The sequence below is a fragment of the Nipponia nippon genome, unplaced genomic scaffold, assembly GCF_047370975.1.
Source record: "Nipponia nippon isolate SJK-2023a ecotype South Korea unplaced genomic scaffold, ASM4737097v1 scaffold_5, whole genome shotgun sequence".
NCBI classification, from domain to species: Eukaryota; Metazoa; Chordata; class Aves; order Pelecaniformes; family Threskiornithidae; genus Nipponia; species Nipponia nippon.
Window position 1 is genome coordinate 59,962,839 of NW_028262369.1, and position 18,045 is coordinate 59,980,883.

Sequence of the window (18,045 nt, forward strand, 5' to 3'; positions counted from 1 at the left end):
GGTAAATCATTCATACTGCACACATGGGGAGAGAAACAGTTCTGGCACACGGTCACACTGGGGTTTAAAGGACTGAAGGTGACTTACCATAGCAGCAAGCTGTGGAAAAGATGGGGAAAAAAAGCAGTTTGGTCAGTGCCATTCATATAACATGATGGGCATAGAAGGGTAGAGACAGGGAACTAGCAAAGCACTGATGTACTCACGGCATTTGTCTTTGATGTTCCGCACAAGCGCACATTGCTTTAGAAAATAAAATGGAAGAGAGGGAGAAAGGGAAAAAAAGAGATATGTGACACAGCCAACAAAAGAGTATTTCAAAACAAGAGATAAATGATGCCGCACTTACATCTCTGGATTCTCCTTTATCACCTTTAAGTCCCTGTTTAAAAAATAAAGTAAAATTGAGTGCAATATGTATTTCCAGGGTGTCCCATGAACTCAGCTGGAATAATTGTTTAACCATAGGTCATGCAGAAGCTAAGGGGAAACCTGCCTGTTTTCAGTTGTGTTTTCAGCAACGGGAGGAAGTGTTTTCCCCTGTGAGGAATAAACCTAGCTGAGGCCAAACACAAAAGGGACATTTACGATGTTCTAAGTTCATGTGCAAATCGAGCCAAGTCACCTTGGCCTTTCTAGGGTGCTCTGTGCCAGTAAGATTTGGTCATGGACCATATCCTGTGTGGAGTGATAAATGATAGAGAGCTGAGAACTTCCTAGAAGGAGCTTTAAGTGGCATGTTGCCATGGGGAAATCCCAGTGCCTGATAAGAGCCTGTCTCTTCTGCTGTGTGTTGCAGTTTGAGCACGGGTGAATGATATCAATGACAAACAGCTAGTTAGGAATTTAGAGAGACACATCTAAGAAAAATAAACAGGAATTCGCCCAATTCAACCCCTGGCACTAATAAAGACCACCACATTTCTCAGAGAAGCAATCAGGAGTCTCTCCACAGGGGAAGCCAGAGGCTCTTTCAGCAATGCAATGAACACTTACAGATGGTCCGGGGTATCCAACCTCTCCTTTCTGACCAGGTGTCCCAGGATCTCCTGCATTGCCCTAGAGAGAGAGAGAGAAGTCGTCTCCATGAACATCTGCAGGAGGACTCCCAGGAGCATGGCTCAACACTTGGGGGAAAAGATGTGTACATCTTTCAGGCTGTTCATGCAGAAGGAAAAAATTGTGTCATGTTCCAACTTACTCTGCGGCCTCTGTTTCCTTTAGGGCCAGGGCCTCCAGCACCACCGCGGTCACCAGGTCCACCCTGGTTGGGGAAAAACACAAACCATAGCTCTAAGTCTGCACAGGACCATAGGTAATGGCTACATGGCTTGGAAAATGAATGTATAGCTCATGGGCTGCACTGTACCTTGGGCCCTGGGTAGCCTATGAAGCCGCGTTCTCCCTGAAACAACATAAAGGCTTATTTGAATATGTTTTAGAAAATGAACCTGATTCTGCAGTCAGATCTGTAACAACTGAAGGAATTAAATGATGGAGGGAAAAGAGAGGGAGAGTGCAAATTCATTTTGCAATTTTGTTCCTCATATGATTAAAAAAAAAGGAAGTAGCCACTCTTTTTAAGGTCTGGTTGCTCCTCTAAGGCTAATTTAAACTGTAGAGGAGCTGTCAGAGATGCTGGTGCATTGTTTTCAAAGTTCCACAGACATTCATGGGGCTCTCTGGCTAAAAGGTACAAAAACATTATGCTTCCCTCCTTGGAGAAACTGATTTACGTAGGCAAAACCAAGACAAATGCAGAGGGGAAAGGTCTGAAGAATCTTGCCTGATTTTCTCCTCAGGGCTGATTTTTGTTCCTGTATGTATCTGACTTCACCTAGGCTCTGCCCTTGCCCATCTGCCCTGGAGACCTTGGCTACTTCCTTGTCCTTGGTAACTCATGTTGGTAGATGGGCATGCTGAGCATACGCCTACCTTTCTGCCTTTAGGACCTGGGCCACCAATTCCATCCCGTCCATCATCACCCTAAAATTGGAAAGCCAAAGTCATTAATATACAGTAATATATGAATAGCTTAAACCTCACAGATCCAGCAGCATCATAGATGCTCACAGATCCAGCACCAGATTCAGCAGCAGCATCAGAACCCACTGATGCCACATGCCTTTGAGAAGTCCTTCTATAGATTAAATTATTGCAAGAAACAAAGAACAAAGAGGTGGTGCCAAAACTACAAATCTGAATTAAAACCTGCTTAGTATAAGTCCTGTGTAAAACCCAGGTGGAAGCCAGCAATGGGGAACAGGTTAGGAGGTCAGTCAATGCCAGAGGTGTACTTTTATCTCTGTCTGACCCAAGCTTTTCCTCCCTTCCTTTGCACAAACCGTTTTTTCCTCAGTTGGCTCCTCATTATACAGAGTAATGAGAATCAGGCCCCATGAAAGTGCTTACTTAGTCCATACATACTTTTTATATGTTACTTTGGACTAGCACACAGGGTCAACTCAGGGTGTCCACCCATACCTCGTGCAATGAGCCAGGACAAGGCCAAGCAATTCTGGAGAGCCTCTGCCCTGCAAACTGATCTCTGAGATGTTAAAAGTCACTTTACAAGTGAATATAATTCACCTCCTTGAAGGGACTACCGTTACCAACTATGTTCATGCCAGCTGAAGACATAAAGCTTATTTCCCTCTCTCATATTGTACTACGGAGGATGCAAAGTCCATAGGGGAGCTAAACCCTCTGCTGTGAAGGGCTTGTGGCCCATTTGCCACAGGAGAGGGTTCAGCCCAGCATCCTTAAAAGCGTGAGTGCATGGCCACACTTACCAACTCTCCTCGTGGGCCCTGCTGTCCATTTGGCCCTTTGGGTCCAAGGTTTCCAGGCTCACCCTGAAAACAGGAGCATCTGTTAAAGCATTTGCTGAAACTCCAAGCAACTCTGAGCCTTTCCCACCCCATCAGCACTTGTTTCTTTACATAGACCAGCCTGCAGTGGTCCTTGCAGCAAAAAGTCATGACTGGACCTACACAGCCAGCAATGCTACAAAATGCTTGCTCTTTAGTGGGACCTTCGGTGATTTCAGGAAATCTGAGCAATGAGACATGGGAGACCAGCCAGCTCCCACCACAGGTTGGCGTTTGCTTTTTATAAACACTGCAAAAATAAAAGCTCCCAAGCTCTGGGGATTTTGACAGTGCAAATGGAGAGTGGAGCAGCCATGGAAATGAACCAGTGTGTGAATCTGGAGAGATAAAACCATATGGAGGGTCTGGAGCGATCCAGCACAACCACCTTCCCATGTGGGCATCGGCTGAGAATCTGCCCTGGAAAATTACTTGGGAATCTCAGTTACTCAGTTACTTTTGCCTCTCTGTTCAATGAAATGGGAGCCTAATGAAACAACCAGAGCACAGACCTTGCTCTACTCCACACTGTGCAAGCCAGTGAAAACGAGCTAATTTTGCTCTAAGAGGTTCATCTCAAGTATTTTTTTAAGCTCACTTCTACCCAGAAGCTTTTCATTGCTGTTTTAGTTGCTGATGCCCAATGCTCACAAAGACATACCTTTCGTCCCAGGGGACCGATCCTGCCCCGCTCTCCTGGAGTTCCTGGTGGTCCACTACCAGCCTGGAGCAGAAACATGGAGAGGCATGTTGGCAACGTGTCAAGAAAACTGGGTGCCAAAAGCTAGGGGATTGGGTCACCATAGAAATCACGTATTAACTACTAGGGCTGGTGCCTCTGAAAGCACCTCAGGAAATTCAGAAGCCTAATTCACAGTTAGGAAGAGCTGACGGATCAGGTCAGTCCAATGCAAATGTCAGCAGCATCTTATATTGTCCTTAAAGAACCCCCCCTGGGAAAGGTGTAAGCAGGAGGGGCAAAGTCCTGCTCAGGATGGAGAAATGCAAGATGTATTTTTTTATGGCCATGAGTCTTGCTGGGGTATGCAGCAGAAGGGAGAAATAAATGTCTGAGGGGCCCCAGCAAGTATGTGAGATGGCCGTGCTCTTGCTTCAGAGGTTGAAACATCATGGAGGATGCCCTGCCAGTCACTCAGGGGTGTTCTTTAATTAAGATTGCAAACCATAATGGGCCAAACGCTGAAGTCCTGACCCCTTTATGGTTGCTTTTAACTCCTTCTCTTCTGTAATTCTTGATCAAGAAATCTTCAGCGTAAGTTGAGACGAGAATGATACTGGAAGAGTGTGTAATAAGAGAGGAGTGAAACAGAGTTGGAGCCCTAGACGGAGGGAATGGAAAGACACATTGGCTGCATTTTATTAGCTCAGGAAAATGTTCTTGCTGGGCACAGTTGGGTCAGTGGCTGAGAAGCAGCAGAGGGGTTTACCCTGGGTCCAGGAATGCCCTGCTCTCCTCTTATGCCTGGCGTGCCAAGCTGGCCGGGTGGACCCTGTACAGGGAGAAAAGAGAGACTGTGTCAACACAGTTGGGCAGAAATACACCAGTGCTACACAAGATCACAAGGGAAAGCAAACACTACAGCGCCCGAGAGATGGTTTTCAAACACGTCACACCTTGGGTCGTGTGAATGCAGTGACAGGCTTGATGTCCCCAGGCAGGACAGCCAGGCCATAGCGCACCCAAAAATACCCAGATCCCGACAGTCCTCACTGCTAAGACTCTTTGAGGAAGTGGCTGTGATGAAATAACAAAATGGCATCATGAGGTAAGACATTTATTTTGCTGTAAGCTCACTGACCTGTGGCCCTCTCATGCCTTGTTCTCCAGCTGGCCCTGCTGGACCGAGCGAGCCCTTGGTACCCTTGAAGTGCAAAATAGGACAACGCAGGTTAGCATGGGAGGACGTGGTCAACATCATGGGGATGGAAAGGAGATCTCAGGGCATTTACAGATGCATAAAGAGCAGGAAAGAACAATTGTTTGGGTTTTTTTGCAGAATATGGTTATAGCAGAGAACAAGCACAGGACTGGCAAGGTAATTTGCCTCCTGTGATCAATGGGCATCAATCTCCTTTATGCTTTGGCCTCATTACACTGCTCCAGCAGCATGCAGAGACAAAGTATCTGACCAGGGAACACTGCAGAGGGCAGGCGGCCCCAGGCATGTGGACAGCTGGTTTTGCACCGAGTCCAGCAAGGAGCATACAGGGAGATAAGCCTGAGGAGGAGGAGGGAAATTTGGAGGAGAGAGGAGGCAGAGAGGAAGAAGCAAAGCCTGCATGTGTCTTCCCTCGGCCCATCCCTCTGGGTGTTGTGGCTGCCTGGCTGGTGGCATGGCAGAATCCCCAGGTGTCATCCCCATCACCACTTACCTTAACTCCTATGGGTCCCCTTCGTCCTGTCATACCCTGTGAACAAAGAAACGATGAGACTTGTTACACAAGTATGTAAGCACACATTTCTCTATTGCTTTTAGATCCATGTGTCACTGCTTCTAGTCCAAAATTATGTTTGAATAGTTTAAACTACTGGTGAGAGAGGGAGAGAGAAATCCACATGGCCTGCTCTCTTAAATTAAACTTTGGCATGTTTTCTCCTTCCTTGCATCCCCCAAACCTCCACCCACATAAGTGAGTTGCTCCCTCACACGTGCAGGAGCGTGCCACAGTCCCTGGGCCACGTGCCCCAAGGGACCGGTGGCAGCAGAGCAGCAGGGAACAGATCCCCAGACATCCCAGCTACACCAGCTCTAGTTTGGTTTTTGCCTTTTAAAAACGAGCAGCCAAATGCAGATGCATATACCAGAGTAAATCAGGTGTAGCTCCACTGATCTGAGCTCTGAGTTACTTGCATGGGAATAAATTCAGGATTAGACCTTTAAAGTCTGTACAAGCCAGCAAACTACCAGGCATTTTCCTTTTGAGGGTTGGTTTGTTTTGGTTTTTTTTTAGGTTGAACTCCTGATGCTTGTGAAACAAAATACATGGGAAGGCAGGAGGGAAAAAGCTATTGTCAATCTAAGCTCAACCCCCGCTGACTGTGGGTCTGGCAGCTCACCTTCCTTCCGACTCCACCTTCTTCGCCACCCAGCCCCACCGGTCCTGGTGCTCCCTAAGGGAAAAGCAAAACTCAAGTGAGAGCCCTGAGATGAGCAGGCACTGGAAAAATAGATTCAGTTCTCAAAAAATGGGTCCTTTTGTGCTCTCACACAAGTTACTCAATATTCCTGCATTGGTGGAAATCCTTCTAACAACTCACAGAGACTTTTCATTAAGTTTCTGAGCTAGCGCAAGCTGACATTCCCATTCTTTGCGAAATGCCTTCTGACATTTTAAGATTCATTTTTATTCTGAGCTGATACGAAAACAAATGGGTTTTGAAACTTTCCAAGGAGCATGTGGGGGGTTTTTTCAAAGGTTTCAGGTGAATCAGGGCATTCAGATTTGGTATCATCTAAACAGTTCTCTGCTTTTGTATATGACCCGCAAGAACATATGAAGTTAATTTCCAAGTACAAAGATGTTTTCAGTGACAATATCCCAAAAGGCATTGTAAAATAATCATAATAATTAAAAAAGCACTTTTTACACAAAACATCTTCTAAACTGCCATCTTCTCAGAGAAAGTTTTGGTTGCAAACCAATGGCATTTTCTAGTGGAAATATATTCCATCTGACAAGGCACAATGAGTTTAAGAAACCTGCACCTATTTGGCAGCGTCCTTTGTTCTTACTTTCTCTGTCCCATCCTATTGTAAAAACCAAAAAACAACAAAAGACAACAAAGAAACTTTACCATTGGTCCAATTTCACCCTTTTGGCCTCTGGATCCCCGTTGAGTATTATCAGCTCCTGAATCTCCCTGAAAGCAATAGAGCAATGAGAAACATCTGTGTAAGTGGGACATGAAAGTCAGACATCATAAACTGCTCTACTATAGCTCAGAACCAAGATTTCTTTTCTTTTTTTCTTTTTTGAATGAGTTAGATGAAGTATTATTGGTGTTTTCAGACAGACATAGCTTTTCAACTGAGAAATAATAATACTGAAGAGGAGGAAGGGGACTTTTAATACAATGAAAGAGTGATTGACAGGTTGGTATCAAGAGGCATGTGTTACCCACACGTCATCTCCAAGTCCTTGCTCTGTTTCTGGACCTGCCACTGTCAAGCAGCATTTAATAAGCCTGAGTGTGTGCTTGCTGATGACCCCCAGGACTGGTGGAAAGTGAGTGGAAAATCAGGAAGATGCCTTAGCAATATTTACCGGGTCTCCACGGAGCCCACGGTCACCTCGTTCTCCCCGTTCACCTTTAACTCCCTTATCACCCTGTGGGAAGAGACAGACAGTTAGCGAGAGCAGCCCTTGCCTGCCAAAAGCATCCCTGCTACCATGAACGTCTCCCCGGGTCCTCAGCCCCAGGGGGAGTGTAATGGCTTTCCACCCTCCCCTGGCTCAGATCCACCTTTTCAACACCATTTAGCCCTGTCATAAACATGATAAAAGCCTACCCTCCTGCCAGAGTAACCCTTCTCTCCAGAGGAGCCAGGCAAACCCTTGTCTCCCTAAAAAAGAAAAATATTTTAGAATATTTCCTGCTTTCAAGGAACTTCTTAGATGTTTTACTGAAGCATCTCGTTATAAAGAGAAAAGCCATTAAAATGACTGACCTCTTCTCCATCAATGCCATCCAGACCCATTTCTCCCAGTTCACCCTGCAGAAGAGAGGCAAGGGGCAAATGCTCACCAAAGGAAAGGGGAACGGGGAGGGGGATACCAATGCTTCCATATACTCATGCTCACCACCATGGCATGAGGAAATAGCTCCATACCTTCTCTCCTGGGAATCCCCGAGAACCCTAAAGAGATCAGAAAAGGGAGTTACTCTGCTTTTGCCCGGTTCATCGCCGTGGGAAGCAGTGGGGAAGGGGGGCTGTGCTTGGTGGCAGACCCAGAGCCAGGACTGGGACCGGACAGCCAGGGCTTGCTGCACCAGGGTTCAATTGCCCCTTATTTCTCTTATTCCAATCTTATTCAGCTGCCTTTTCAACCCTCATGCCAAGATAAAATAAGTGCATCACGAGGTTTAACCGCCTGATCCAATAAAATAGCTTACTCCTTAGTCTTTATCCACTGACTTTCTTTTCTCCCTGCACCCATTTTTATAAGAATCCAGATCCAGTCTTGGTGCAGCTGTCCAAGGCTGGACAGGTTTTACAAAGAATCATTATCTCAGCTGAAACTAATGGGCTTGGTTCATGCACACCTGTGCTTCCTGCCAGAGGATCCTGTGGTCAGAGCAAATTATAGGAAACATCCCCTTAATATCACTGAATATTTCCCATAAATATTATACACTTCACCACCTTTTCTAGCTTGTGGCGTGGCTGCTGTCCTGAACCATTTGCTCGAGGTTCCTCTTTAAGCAGCAGCCATGGCTTGCTTTTCTCCCTCCTCCCCAACAGCAGATTTTCATCTACACACCATCCCAGCCCTGGACCAAGAAACACACATGCTACTTCTTGGTGTTAAGAACAAATCCATCTCTTCTCACATCTTTCCCCTAGAGCCAGACTGCAGAAAATAAATCAGCCTTGTCTGCAGATTGAGCCTGGGTCACTGTGTTGCCCTTTTGCTCTTCATAGCAATGCTAAAACCATGACAAGCCTTGGTGCTTGGCCAGGTGGACACCACCACTCGAGTGTACTTGGTGGCTGTTGTGTGACATCCTATGGCAGCAGGAATTGCCTTTGGTGGACTCCCACCAGCTGAACTCTGGGTCTGCTCCATGCAGGCTCCTTCTGCACGTACCTTGGTTCCTCTGTGCCCGGGGCATCCCTGGAATCCCTGTGTCCCATTCACACCTGGTGGTCCACGCTCACCCTGTTGCATGGAGGGGAAAATGCAATGGTCAGGGTTTGCCTGCTAAGCTCATTTCTTCAGCTAACTGCAGGTATCAGCAAGCACAGGCAGTGGCTTGGAAGCACAGGAGCAAACAGAGCATCAGGTTTTGAAAGGTCAATGCCCAGCCACCCCACCATCTCCTGCCCACAACCTTCCTCATGTAGAGACCAACTGCAAGTCTTCACCACTGAGAGAGAAACATCCTTCCCAAACTCTCAGCTATGAAAGAGCTTTGTAAAACTTTCCTTCAAAAATAAAATGGCAAGACAAAACCCTCAGAGGTCTGCATAGATGTCTAATTCCATCCTGACCTTAAAGCCCCAGGAAAACATTGCATCGCATGTGGTATCTGACAGCAGCATTTGGCCCCTGCCTGTGCTATTGGAAAAGTGATGAGCACTGTCAGCCCCTTGGCCTCGGCTTCACCTCCTGGGCGTGATGCGTGGGGAGTTGTTTATTCCAGGGGTGATGTGGGATTCATGAAGTAAGAGTTTGGATGAAACAGTGCTAGTAAGAAGTCATGAGACTCATGTTGTCTGCCACTGCGATGGACAGAAACACCCCTTCTTGGTCCCATTCTTGGACTAACTCAAATCTTTCAGCTGCATTTGGTATGGGTAACTTTGGCATAGGCTACAGCTTTGATGAAGTTGGGGGTTTTATTGTGTTCATAATGACCCTGCCCTGCTCACAGGTGTTTGGGACCAGCTGCAAACAATCCCACCTGCCTTGGAGGAACAGCACAGAGATGGGTCACATCAAATAATGGGAGTTATTCCCCCTGTCATGCCTTCTCCAGCTCTCAAGGAGCTCCTTACTGACCTTCTCCCAGGAGCAGCTGGGACCAGCAACTCAGGCCATCAGGTGGGGGAAACACAAAGTTCTGTTTGCTCTCTCATGTAATCCACACCCACATCCCCAGCAGAAAATATTTAGTGAAAAAGCCTCCAAATGCTTCACTGTGGTGAGGTCCCCAGTTTGAGCAATACTGTGCAGAGCAGGGGCAATCACTCACCGGTCCTCCTTCATCACCAGGATAGCCTCCGTAGCCAAGATCACCCGTGGCACCCTAGAAGACAACAGAGAGGATTCTGCATTTCTTTCATAGTTCTGTGATCTCCCTCTAAATTGATATTCAAGATTTTCCTACATTTGCACAAAGCAGCTGCTTGGTCATCCATGTAAACAAGTTAATGAGAGAAACCATCTCCCTCTGACATCCCTAAATTGTTTCACAAGACACTTCACCCCCTCCTTCCAGCCACTCATCCCTGCCCCCTTGGTTGTTTTACAACACAGAGGCTGTGAGGAAAGGGAAGAAGAGCAGCTCTCAACCACTGTGCATGGCCCAGGGCCAGTTTTAATATGGGGGGTAAGTGGAGATGACCTCCCCGTTAGCATCACCCATTACAACGTACACAGCCTGCACGTCACCCACCCATCACCACCGTGGTGGACACTGACCTTGCACAGGGACCCTTCATTCCCAGATGAAGTGACCTACCTTTGGTCCTATGGGACCCGGCATACCTCTGTCCCCTCTCTGCCCCGAGCACTTGCATGGCACCTTGCAGCACGTCCTCTCTGCAATATTGTCCTGCAGAAAAATGCACATGACACAACGGGAAAGTGTTAGAAACCTGGCAGAGCCCCAGCACCATAACTACTGCAAGCCTCTGAGTCTGTGCAATTGCTCCTGTGCCAAGCATAACGTCAGTTCAGCAGCATTTTGGGGTCTCTCTGCCTTGAAACACCCATGACAGTAGGAGAAAGAGGTGTGTTGATTAGGAGTGGTTAGGTTGCATGGTTAGGAAGCAGCAGTCAATGTTATCTTTTGGTCATCAAACGCGAGGGTTTAAATGGGAACTGCGTGGGGCAGAATTCGTAGAGAACATTTAGTAGGAGATCAGTCCTCAGAGCAGTGCCTGTCACTGAAGAGAGCAATCTCATCTCCAAAGAAACAAATCCAGGCTGTGGAATAGGCCACAAGAAAATCATTGCAGTGAGTAGCTCACCAGCAACCTGCAGAACAATTTGCGAGCACACAGCAAAAGCGGAAAAAGAAAAAGGAAAAAAAAAGATATGGATGCAGAGAAATCACAGCTTGGTTTTGCATCATCCAATAGAAAGAAAAAAAAATCACTTTCTTTGCCAAGTACATTGCTGGCTGCAAACATTTCCTGCCAGCTTTGCACATTTACATTTTGAAAGAATTTTCCTAAGCAACTGAATTACTTGGGGATGGACTGAAGACTAGCTCTTATCCCAAAAATCAAGGTTCACTCCCAAGTGGCTGCATTTTGATTTGCAGAGAAGGGCCCAGCAAGGTTACTACAGGGATCGGTGGTTAAGCCCAGTCGTACTAAATCTACTGGAAAAGGAGCTTAACGATGCTGGTAGCAGATGTGAAGTTGGGAGGAACTGGGCATACTGAGGTTGATAGCAAATTAACTCAATGAACTCAAGAAGGACTACATACATGGGAGGGAAGTAAATCTATGAAGAAGAAAGGATAACTCCTTCATCTGTTAAAAGCAAATCTGAAATACACGCAGTGTATCAACTCAGGGAAAGAAACCTAGAAAAGCAGTGCTTCTGCAAGAGATTTAGCACTGACAAGGCATGACAGTGCATTACCCACAAGGTTAAAAAAAAAAAAAAATGTATAAATATAGGCTGAAGGTGGGCTTTTTGGCATGGCAGTTTTGATGGCATCTTATCTCATCCCATTTGACCTAATCCCATTGTGCTTAATGCACTGTAGCCTCGGCTGGAGTACAGCTTCTCCAGGAGTGGTACGAGACTGGGCAGCGCCATGAGCTGCTCTTAACTTTATCTGCCATGGCATCTGTAAAAAGAGCTGACGTGAGGTAGGGAGGGGAGAGGACCAGAGCCAAGAGGGTGTAATTCAGCCACGGTTCAGCCCCACAGGAGATCCAGCCATCGGCCTTCCTCCAGCATTACAAGGCAGCACTGCCTGTGCCAAGTTACTTACGAGCTGCTCTGCCAGCTCAAAATCCAAGTCCAGCAGATTAACTCTGAGCGGTCTGTTGTAGGTGAACCCACGACCAAACTCCAGCTGCATCACTTTGTCAAAATTGCTCACTTGGTCCAGCCCGACGAAGATGAGAGCGTTGACACCTGAGAGGGGGGAAGCAGAAGGGGCTGTGTGATGGGGTGAGGTGCTCTGCAAACCTGCACACCCTCCTCTGTAAGGATGGGTCTTTATCTGCCTCTTCAATTGCAAATGGTGCTTATTCAATCGAGAACAAGCATCTTCAAGCACATTCAGTGCAAGTTACCCACGCTTAGGTGCCAGCAGTTAGCTAAATATCACAGGAAGGCAAAGAACAGCAAATGCGTGTAGAAATCATGAAATCCTTATTCATTACTATCAAAAGCTGGTGGATTCATGACAAATGGTGGTAAAATGGGCCACATGTTAATGTGGACTATAATCACTGCCTTGAAGAGTAAAAAAGTTACCTTCTGTATGCAAAGCAGATGAAGCAGCCTCCAGCTGATCTATTGAGTCATCTGCACCATCAGTAAAATGGATTATGACCTGGGAGAGAAATAAATTTATGTCAAGACCCAGAATATTTCAGGTGAGAAACACAATCAATGTGCAATCTGAAGGGCCTTTTCCAAGGGACGTTTCATCTGAGAGGAGATGGGGGAACTGCTACACCCTTTCCAGGCCACAAAGCTTTGCGTTTCTGTGCCAGATTTCAGTATATCGTACCATGCAGGTGTTTGTTCCTAAACTATGAGCAGGGAAAACCTGGAAAGCAATAGTTTTCAGCCAACCAGTGCTCCTGGGCACTGGCTGCAATGAATTTGTTTATTTAATGAATAAATTTATTTAATTTATTATGAATTTACAGTTGCTTTGCCAACTGAAATACATCAGAAGTCACCTTTCCTGGCCAACACCATCCCAGTGGCCTCAGTTTTGACTAACCTTGGTGCTGCCGGAGGGCGCAGATCTGAATTTGTTCAGGTAGGACCTCAGCGTATCCGCCGTGAGAAAATAGGGCCCACGGGTGCGCATGCCTTGAAACCTCTCGAAGAGCTCAGGCTGATACTCAGAGAAGTCCAGTCCCTCCACAGGTTGCCCCTGAGCCTGGGCCATGATCGCTACCCTGACATTGGGCGCCTGGTTGCCAGTGCAGCTGATCTTCTGCATCTGCGTTATTCTGTTCAGCACGGACTCGACTCTCGACTCCAGACCTCTCTGGGAATTAAATATATTTTGGCCGGGCCCAACATCCGTGACGTCAAAGCCAAGTATCACATCTAAGTCACAATCTGAAAGGGAAATGCAGAAAGAGAGGAGAGGAGAGGAGAGGAGAGGAGAGGAGAGGAGAGGAGAGGAGAGGAGAGGAGAGGAGAGGAGAGGAGAGGAGAGGAGAGGAGAGGAGAGGAGAGGAGAGGAGAGGAGAGGAGAGGAGAGGAGAGGAGAGGAGAGGAGAGGAGAGGAGAGGATCACCATTGAGCAATACAACAATTGCTTTTCAAGTAATGACTTTCCTAGTTATTCTATTAGTTGTTAGAGAAGACACTCTCTGCATCAAGAACTGCCACCCTTTGATACACAACTGCCTCAGGCTTCCTTTCATCATAGCAATGATAACCTGGGAAAATACGCATTTTATTTATTTTAAATTTTTTTCCTGTGGAATTGTTGCTTAGCATTGGGATGAGCCTACTAAATGAAGTCTAACAGAATTTTACGTTTTCATCAGGCAGCCAAGGCTGCTGCTTTCTCTCCACTGCATGAAAACCTGTCAGTACTGGCACAGTATGGATGCACCTTCTGCATGTGCTTGAAGCAACTGTCCTCCAGTCAGGGGGACGTACAGGGAGGTGACAACCAGACAACTGATCTCAAGTCCCCAAAAGGCGTAGCTAGGATTTGTATGGGATAGCTGGGAATTAGCGCAGAAAGAAGCAATGAAGTTGCTCAGCTCAAGATCAGGAGGTCATGCACAATCTGCCTTTCTGCAGGAATATTTAGTGTGGGCTTGGAGCCACCCTGCAGCCACTGAGCTGCTGATTGGTCTGGAGCACAGAGAAATCAGGCTGCTGGATGCCTTTCATCTGGATGTAACGTCTCCTGCAGCTACATGGGCTCTCAAGCAGGGAGGTGTTTGAAATTTCTGTGGTATTAATCACACTGGTGCTGCACTCAAGAAGCACTCACGGTTACCACCACCAGCAGTTTGCTTTTCCCTGCACTCAGTTTCTTGTCTCGGCTGGAGCTGCTGCTCAGCTCAAGGCTGCTGTGGCTCTCCTTCAGCTTCTCCAGAGGTCCGGGAGACGCCTCTGCTCAAAAGCCAGAGGGCTGAGCTGCATTCAGTTGTGCTGGGAGTAGGACTTGCTGTACTGTAGTAAGTTAAACCAGCTGCTGGGAGTCTGGTCCGACAGCAATACCAGTTAGCTTACTCACTTTAAGTAGCCAAATCATGGGATCCCTTTTTAAGGCAATGTTACCTTAAACTACAACCACTCGTGCCCTAGCTTTTTCTCATATACCTGTCATGAGATCAAGTGGGCACCCTGGACGATCTGGCAAGAGAAATTCTGATTTCCAGCACACCATGCATGCCAGGGACTGAATGGCTGAGGAGTCCAATTAGGTTTTTATAAACACAGTGGGCAAAACAAGGACCATCACTTTTTGTTTTGGCACTAAATAAGTTGGTCTGCCACCATGCTACTGGCATCACATGCCTACACATCTAGGGAGAAAGGTAGTGAGATTTAGTCTAAAGGCAGCTAAATAAAGGAGCCCCTCCAATGCGGTGGTAGGAGGACAGTGATTTAGTGCCTGCCTGTCATATCTGAAATTATTCCACCACAACTGCACCTCTGTAGCCATGGTACACCAGTCATTCACGTGCTGAAGCACATGAACAGGCAGCTTGCAGCCTACCACCATGCTCATGGAGGAGATCTGAGCCCATGCTGCACCTCAGGCTATAGGCAAAGCACAAGAGCAAGCTGGACAAGTCCATCAAAACATATTGGGTATTAAAAGCCACCATCGGGAATGACCTGAGCACATTATGAAAGGATAGTGCTTACCTCTTGTAATGTCTGTTGTTCCTGGGCACAATTTCTCCTCCATAGCAGCTTCCAGCGTAACCAGGACCTGCTCATTCAGCTCAGACAGCTCCTGAGCTGTGGACACTCTGAAACTCATGGCACTCTCACTGGCCAGCCTGCTGACTTCCTTCAGGTCGATGTTTCGCACACCAACTGCAAATACCTTGACACCTTTCTGCGTGATTTCCAAGGAGGCACTCGGCCCATCATCTGAGGACTTCCCCCCCGTGACGATGAAGGCGATCTGGGGCACCCTCTGGTCGATTCGGCTGCCAGCCTCCTTCACAAAGTGTTTTGCCTGGATGTGCTTGATTGCTGCGCCGGTGTTTGCCACTCGGCCACCTTTGTAGATGACTTTGTTGATGGCATCTAAAATCTGAGGTTTGGTGGAGTAGTCCTTGAGGAAAAACTCATCTGTGACATCTGAGTTGTACTGGGCCAGTCCTACCTGGATAGAGTCACCATCCCTATAAATGGCATCCACCACAGAGTAGACAAACTGGAGAACTTCTTGGAAGTTATCCCTCCCCAGATTGATGGAGCCATCCAGCAAAAACACAATGTCAGCCTGCTTTTTACCTCCTGAAAAGATTACAAAGAAAACACAGTTATTTAATAATTGTTTGTGGCATCTATAATATTTAAGATGCTTAGTGCTTTGTGAAGTAGCACTGTGTTTCTCTCTTCTTTCTACCTTTTTAGTTTCATCAGTCTTTGGCATGACTTTACATCCATACAAGAGGAAAGGTTTTATACAACACATTTATTATACTTGATATAACATTACTTGTTTTTGTGATAGACACCCTCATCTCATTTCAAATTTAATTCTATCCTTTCCCATGCTCAACAAGACCTTCTTCAAAGTCTTTTTTAAAGCAATGTGACTAAACAGTTGGGAATCAAAAGGTGTTATTATGTTGAGCATAGAAAAGAATCATTTTCACATTATACACATTCTGTCTCTGCTCTGTCCAGAAAAGCCTACAGGGTGAACAGCAGTCTTACCAGGTCCTAAAAATCCAGGGGTTTCTGTTGTAGGTATCGGAAGCTCTTCAAGAATACTCTGCACCCTCTTTTCTAAAGTTGGGAGTCCTGTGAAGTCTTGCACCACAAGCACACGCTCAGGATCGTTGGTAATGACCTGAAGCTGGCCCCTATCCACATTCCTGGCTCCGACACCCAGAGGTTTAATACTGGTTGAAGTGATCACGGTAGCAGGCCTGTTCACATCATCCTGGGACCGGTCTCCGAGGATGACAACTAGGTGCTGGGGCACTCCATCTTCTATCCTGCTCCCTGCAGACTTGATGAAGTAGTTCTTCACCACATAGTCTAGGGCTTTGCCAGCGTTCACGGGGGACCCCCCTCTAAGCCTCAAGCGGCGGATGGCTTGCAGGACGGCATTTTTGGATTTGTGGGTCTTCAGGTAGAACTCAGGGAAGACGTTATTGCTGAACTGCACCACGCCGATTCGCACTTTGTTTGGCCCAACTTCCAGCTGCTGAACAATTCTGCTGATGAAATCCCGAATGTGAGCAAGCCCATCGGGCCTAACACCATCGGAGCTGTCAATAAGGAAGACTATGTCCTTTTCATCACCAGAAACATCTGCAGGGAAGCAAGAAGAGAGGAAATTATTTGTGTGCCAAGTCTTTGCTTAAGCTTTGCTGGAGGATTTCTGTGCTATCTGCAGATGTAAAACTGCACGGTGTATTCTAGCCAACTTTAAGCATGGTGCTTTGGGGAGCCTCTCCAAAAGGGCTGGTGTGCAAGTATGCATGCGTCTGTTAACAGTCTACCTAATATTTGAAGCATGCATTATTCAGAGCCTTATATGTTTCATTCATTAACAGGCTTCTGTGGATTTGTCAATGTTTTCAGTTTTGTTTTGTCCCAGATTTGTATCTCTTTCCTAAATGGGAATAGGCAATTGTACGCGTTGCGGTATTTGACTTGAAAATCAAGATAGGTAATGTCTTTAGGTATTTGACTTGAAAATCTTAAGTTATAATGTATTTAGGTACTTGGGTAGAATTTCCACATATCTAAAAGTTTCTGTCTAAAACTGTACATGTGCTACACCTTTGCTTTTAACTAAGGAAAACTTCGGTTTATTGAGAAGGGATGGAAAGTTATTTACTCATTTGAGCAACATTTACTTGAATAGCAACCCAGAGGTAGCTGGTGTTGACAGAGCCTTACCTTCGGGGAGTTGCACATCTCCCAGCAGCCGTCTGATTTGGTCCCCAGTCAGGGTTTCAATAGGAGTCAGGAGCTTCTGCTCGAGGCTGGGTAGTTCCTGGAAGCTGGAGACTTGGAATACATAGTCAGGACTAAGGGAAATCTGTACCATCTCCTCAGGATCCACATTCTTTGCTACCACCATAGGTGCCACCCCCACTTGTTTGACTTGGCGTGATGGGTACTCTAACTCATCATCAGACTTGCGGGAGGAGAGGATGATCAAAAACTGAGGGACGCCCTCCTCTATGCGGCTCCCAGAGGGTCGGGTGAAGATGGTCTTTGCCACAAACTCAAGGGCCTCCCCCAAGTTCACCTGCTGGCCACCCTGTGGCCGCAGCCGTCTCACGGCACTCTGCACCTCGTCCTTGGTGGAGTGGGCATTGAGCAGGAACTCCACGTGGGGATGCTCGCTGAACTGGACCACTGAAATCCTAGTGGTGTCAAAGCCCACGTCCAGGTTTTGCACTATCCTCTCAATGAGATCACGGACAAGGTAGAACTCCTGGGCGGCATAGCGGGAGCCGTCAACCATGAACACAACGTCCCTCTTCACACCCACTGCAGGAAAGAAGGCAGCAGTCAGAAGATGCATCAGGCATTCCTTATGGAAAGCAGCTAAGTTCATCATCTACATCACTGACCCATGCCTTTGGCCATGGGGAGGATACTCATTGTTTTGTTGCCTGTGATATCTCCTGGGAGCCCCAGCAGGCAGCTCTGGGTTCAACCCAGAGACAGGATCAATCTGCTAGGCACATCCCCAGGCTGTGCAAGAACAGCAACTCCAGAGCAAAGGAAGAAAGAAGGAGCAGAGGAAACCTGCAACAATCATTCCTTGTGGGATCTCCACCCAAGGAAATGTAGCCTGGTGATGCTCAGGGCAGGCTGCCAG

At 46.9% G+C, this 18,045-nt stretch overlaps 1 protein-coding gene across 1 annotated transcript in view; it reads right to left on the reverse strand.

Moving 5' to 3' along the window:
- COL6A3 (collagen type VI alpha 3 chain) overlaps positions 1–18,045 on the reverse strand; it is a 63,666-nt gene that overhangs the window by 16,385 nt on the left and 29,236 nt on the right. Inside the window, exons 9-35 of the mRNA XM_087731972.1 lie at positions 17,112–17,711; positions 15,915–16,517; positions 14,886–15,488; positions 12,760–13,106; positions 12,282–12,360; positions 11,791–11,936; positions 10,300–10,392; positions 9,811–9,864; positions 8,703–8,774; positions 7,724–7,750; positions 7,562–7,606; positions 7,403–7,456; positions 7,158–7,220; positions 6,688–6,753; positions 5,950–6,003; positions 5,265–5,300; positions 4,691–4,753; positions 4,319–4,381; positions 3,532–3,594; positions 2,793–2,855; positions 1,936–1,986; positions 1,370–1,405; positions 1,202–1,264; positions 997–1,059; positions 350–382; positions 207–243; positions 88–99 (exon numbers count right to left, since the gene is read on the reverse strand). Coding sequence (XP_087588098.1) covers positions 88–99; positions 207–243; positions 350–382; positions 997–1,059; positions 1,202–1,264; positions 1,370–1,405; positions 1,936–1,986; positions 2,793–2,855; positions 3,532–3,594; positions 4,319–4,381; positions 4,691–4,753; positions 5,265–5,300; positions 5,950–6,003; positions 6,688–6,753; positions 7,158–7,220; positions 7,403–7,456; positions 7,562–7,606; positions 7,724–7,750; positions 8,703–8,774; positions 9,811–9,864; positions 10,300–10,392; positions 11,791–11,936; positions 12,282–12,360; positions 12,760–13,106; positions 14,886–15,488; positions 15,915–16,517; positions 17,112–17,711 — 3,489 coding nt within the window. The remainder of the gene's footprint in view (positions 1–87; positions 100–206; positions 244–349; positions 383–996; positions 1,060–1,201; positions 1,265–1,369; positions 1,406–1,935; positions 1,987–2,792; positions 2,856–3,531; positions 3,595–4,318; positions 4,382–4,690; positions 4,754–5,264; positions 5,301–5,949; positions 6,004–6,687; positions 6,754–7,157; positions 7,221–7,402; positions 7,457–7,561; positions 7,607–7,723; positions 7,751–8,702; positions 8,775–9,810; positions 9,865–10,299; positions 10,393–11,790; positions 11,937–12,281; positions 12,361–12,759; positions 13,107–14,885; positions 15,489–15,914; positions 16,518–17,111; positions 17,712–18,045) is intronic.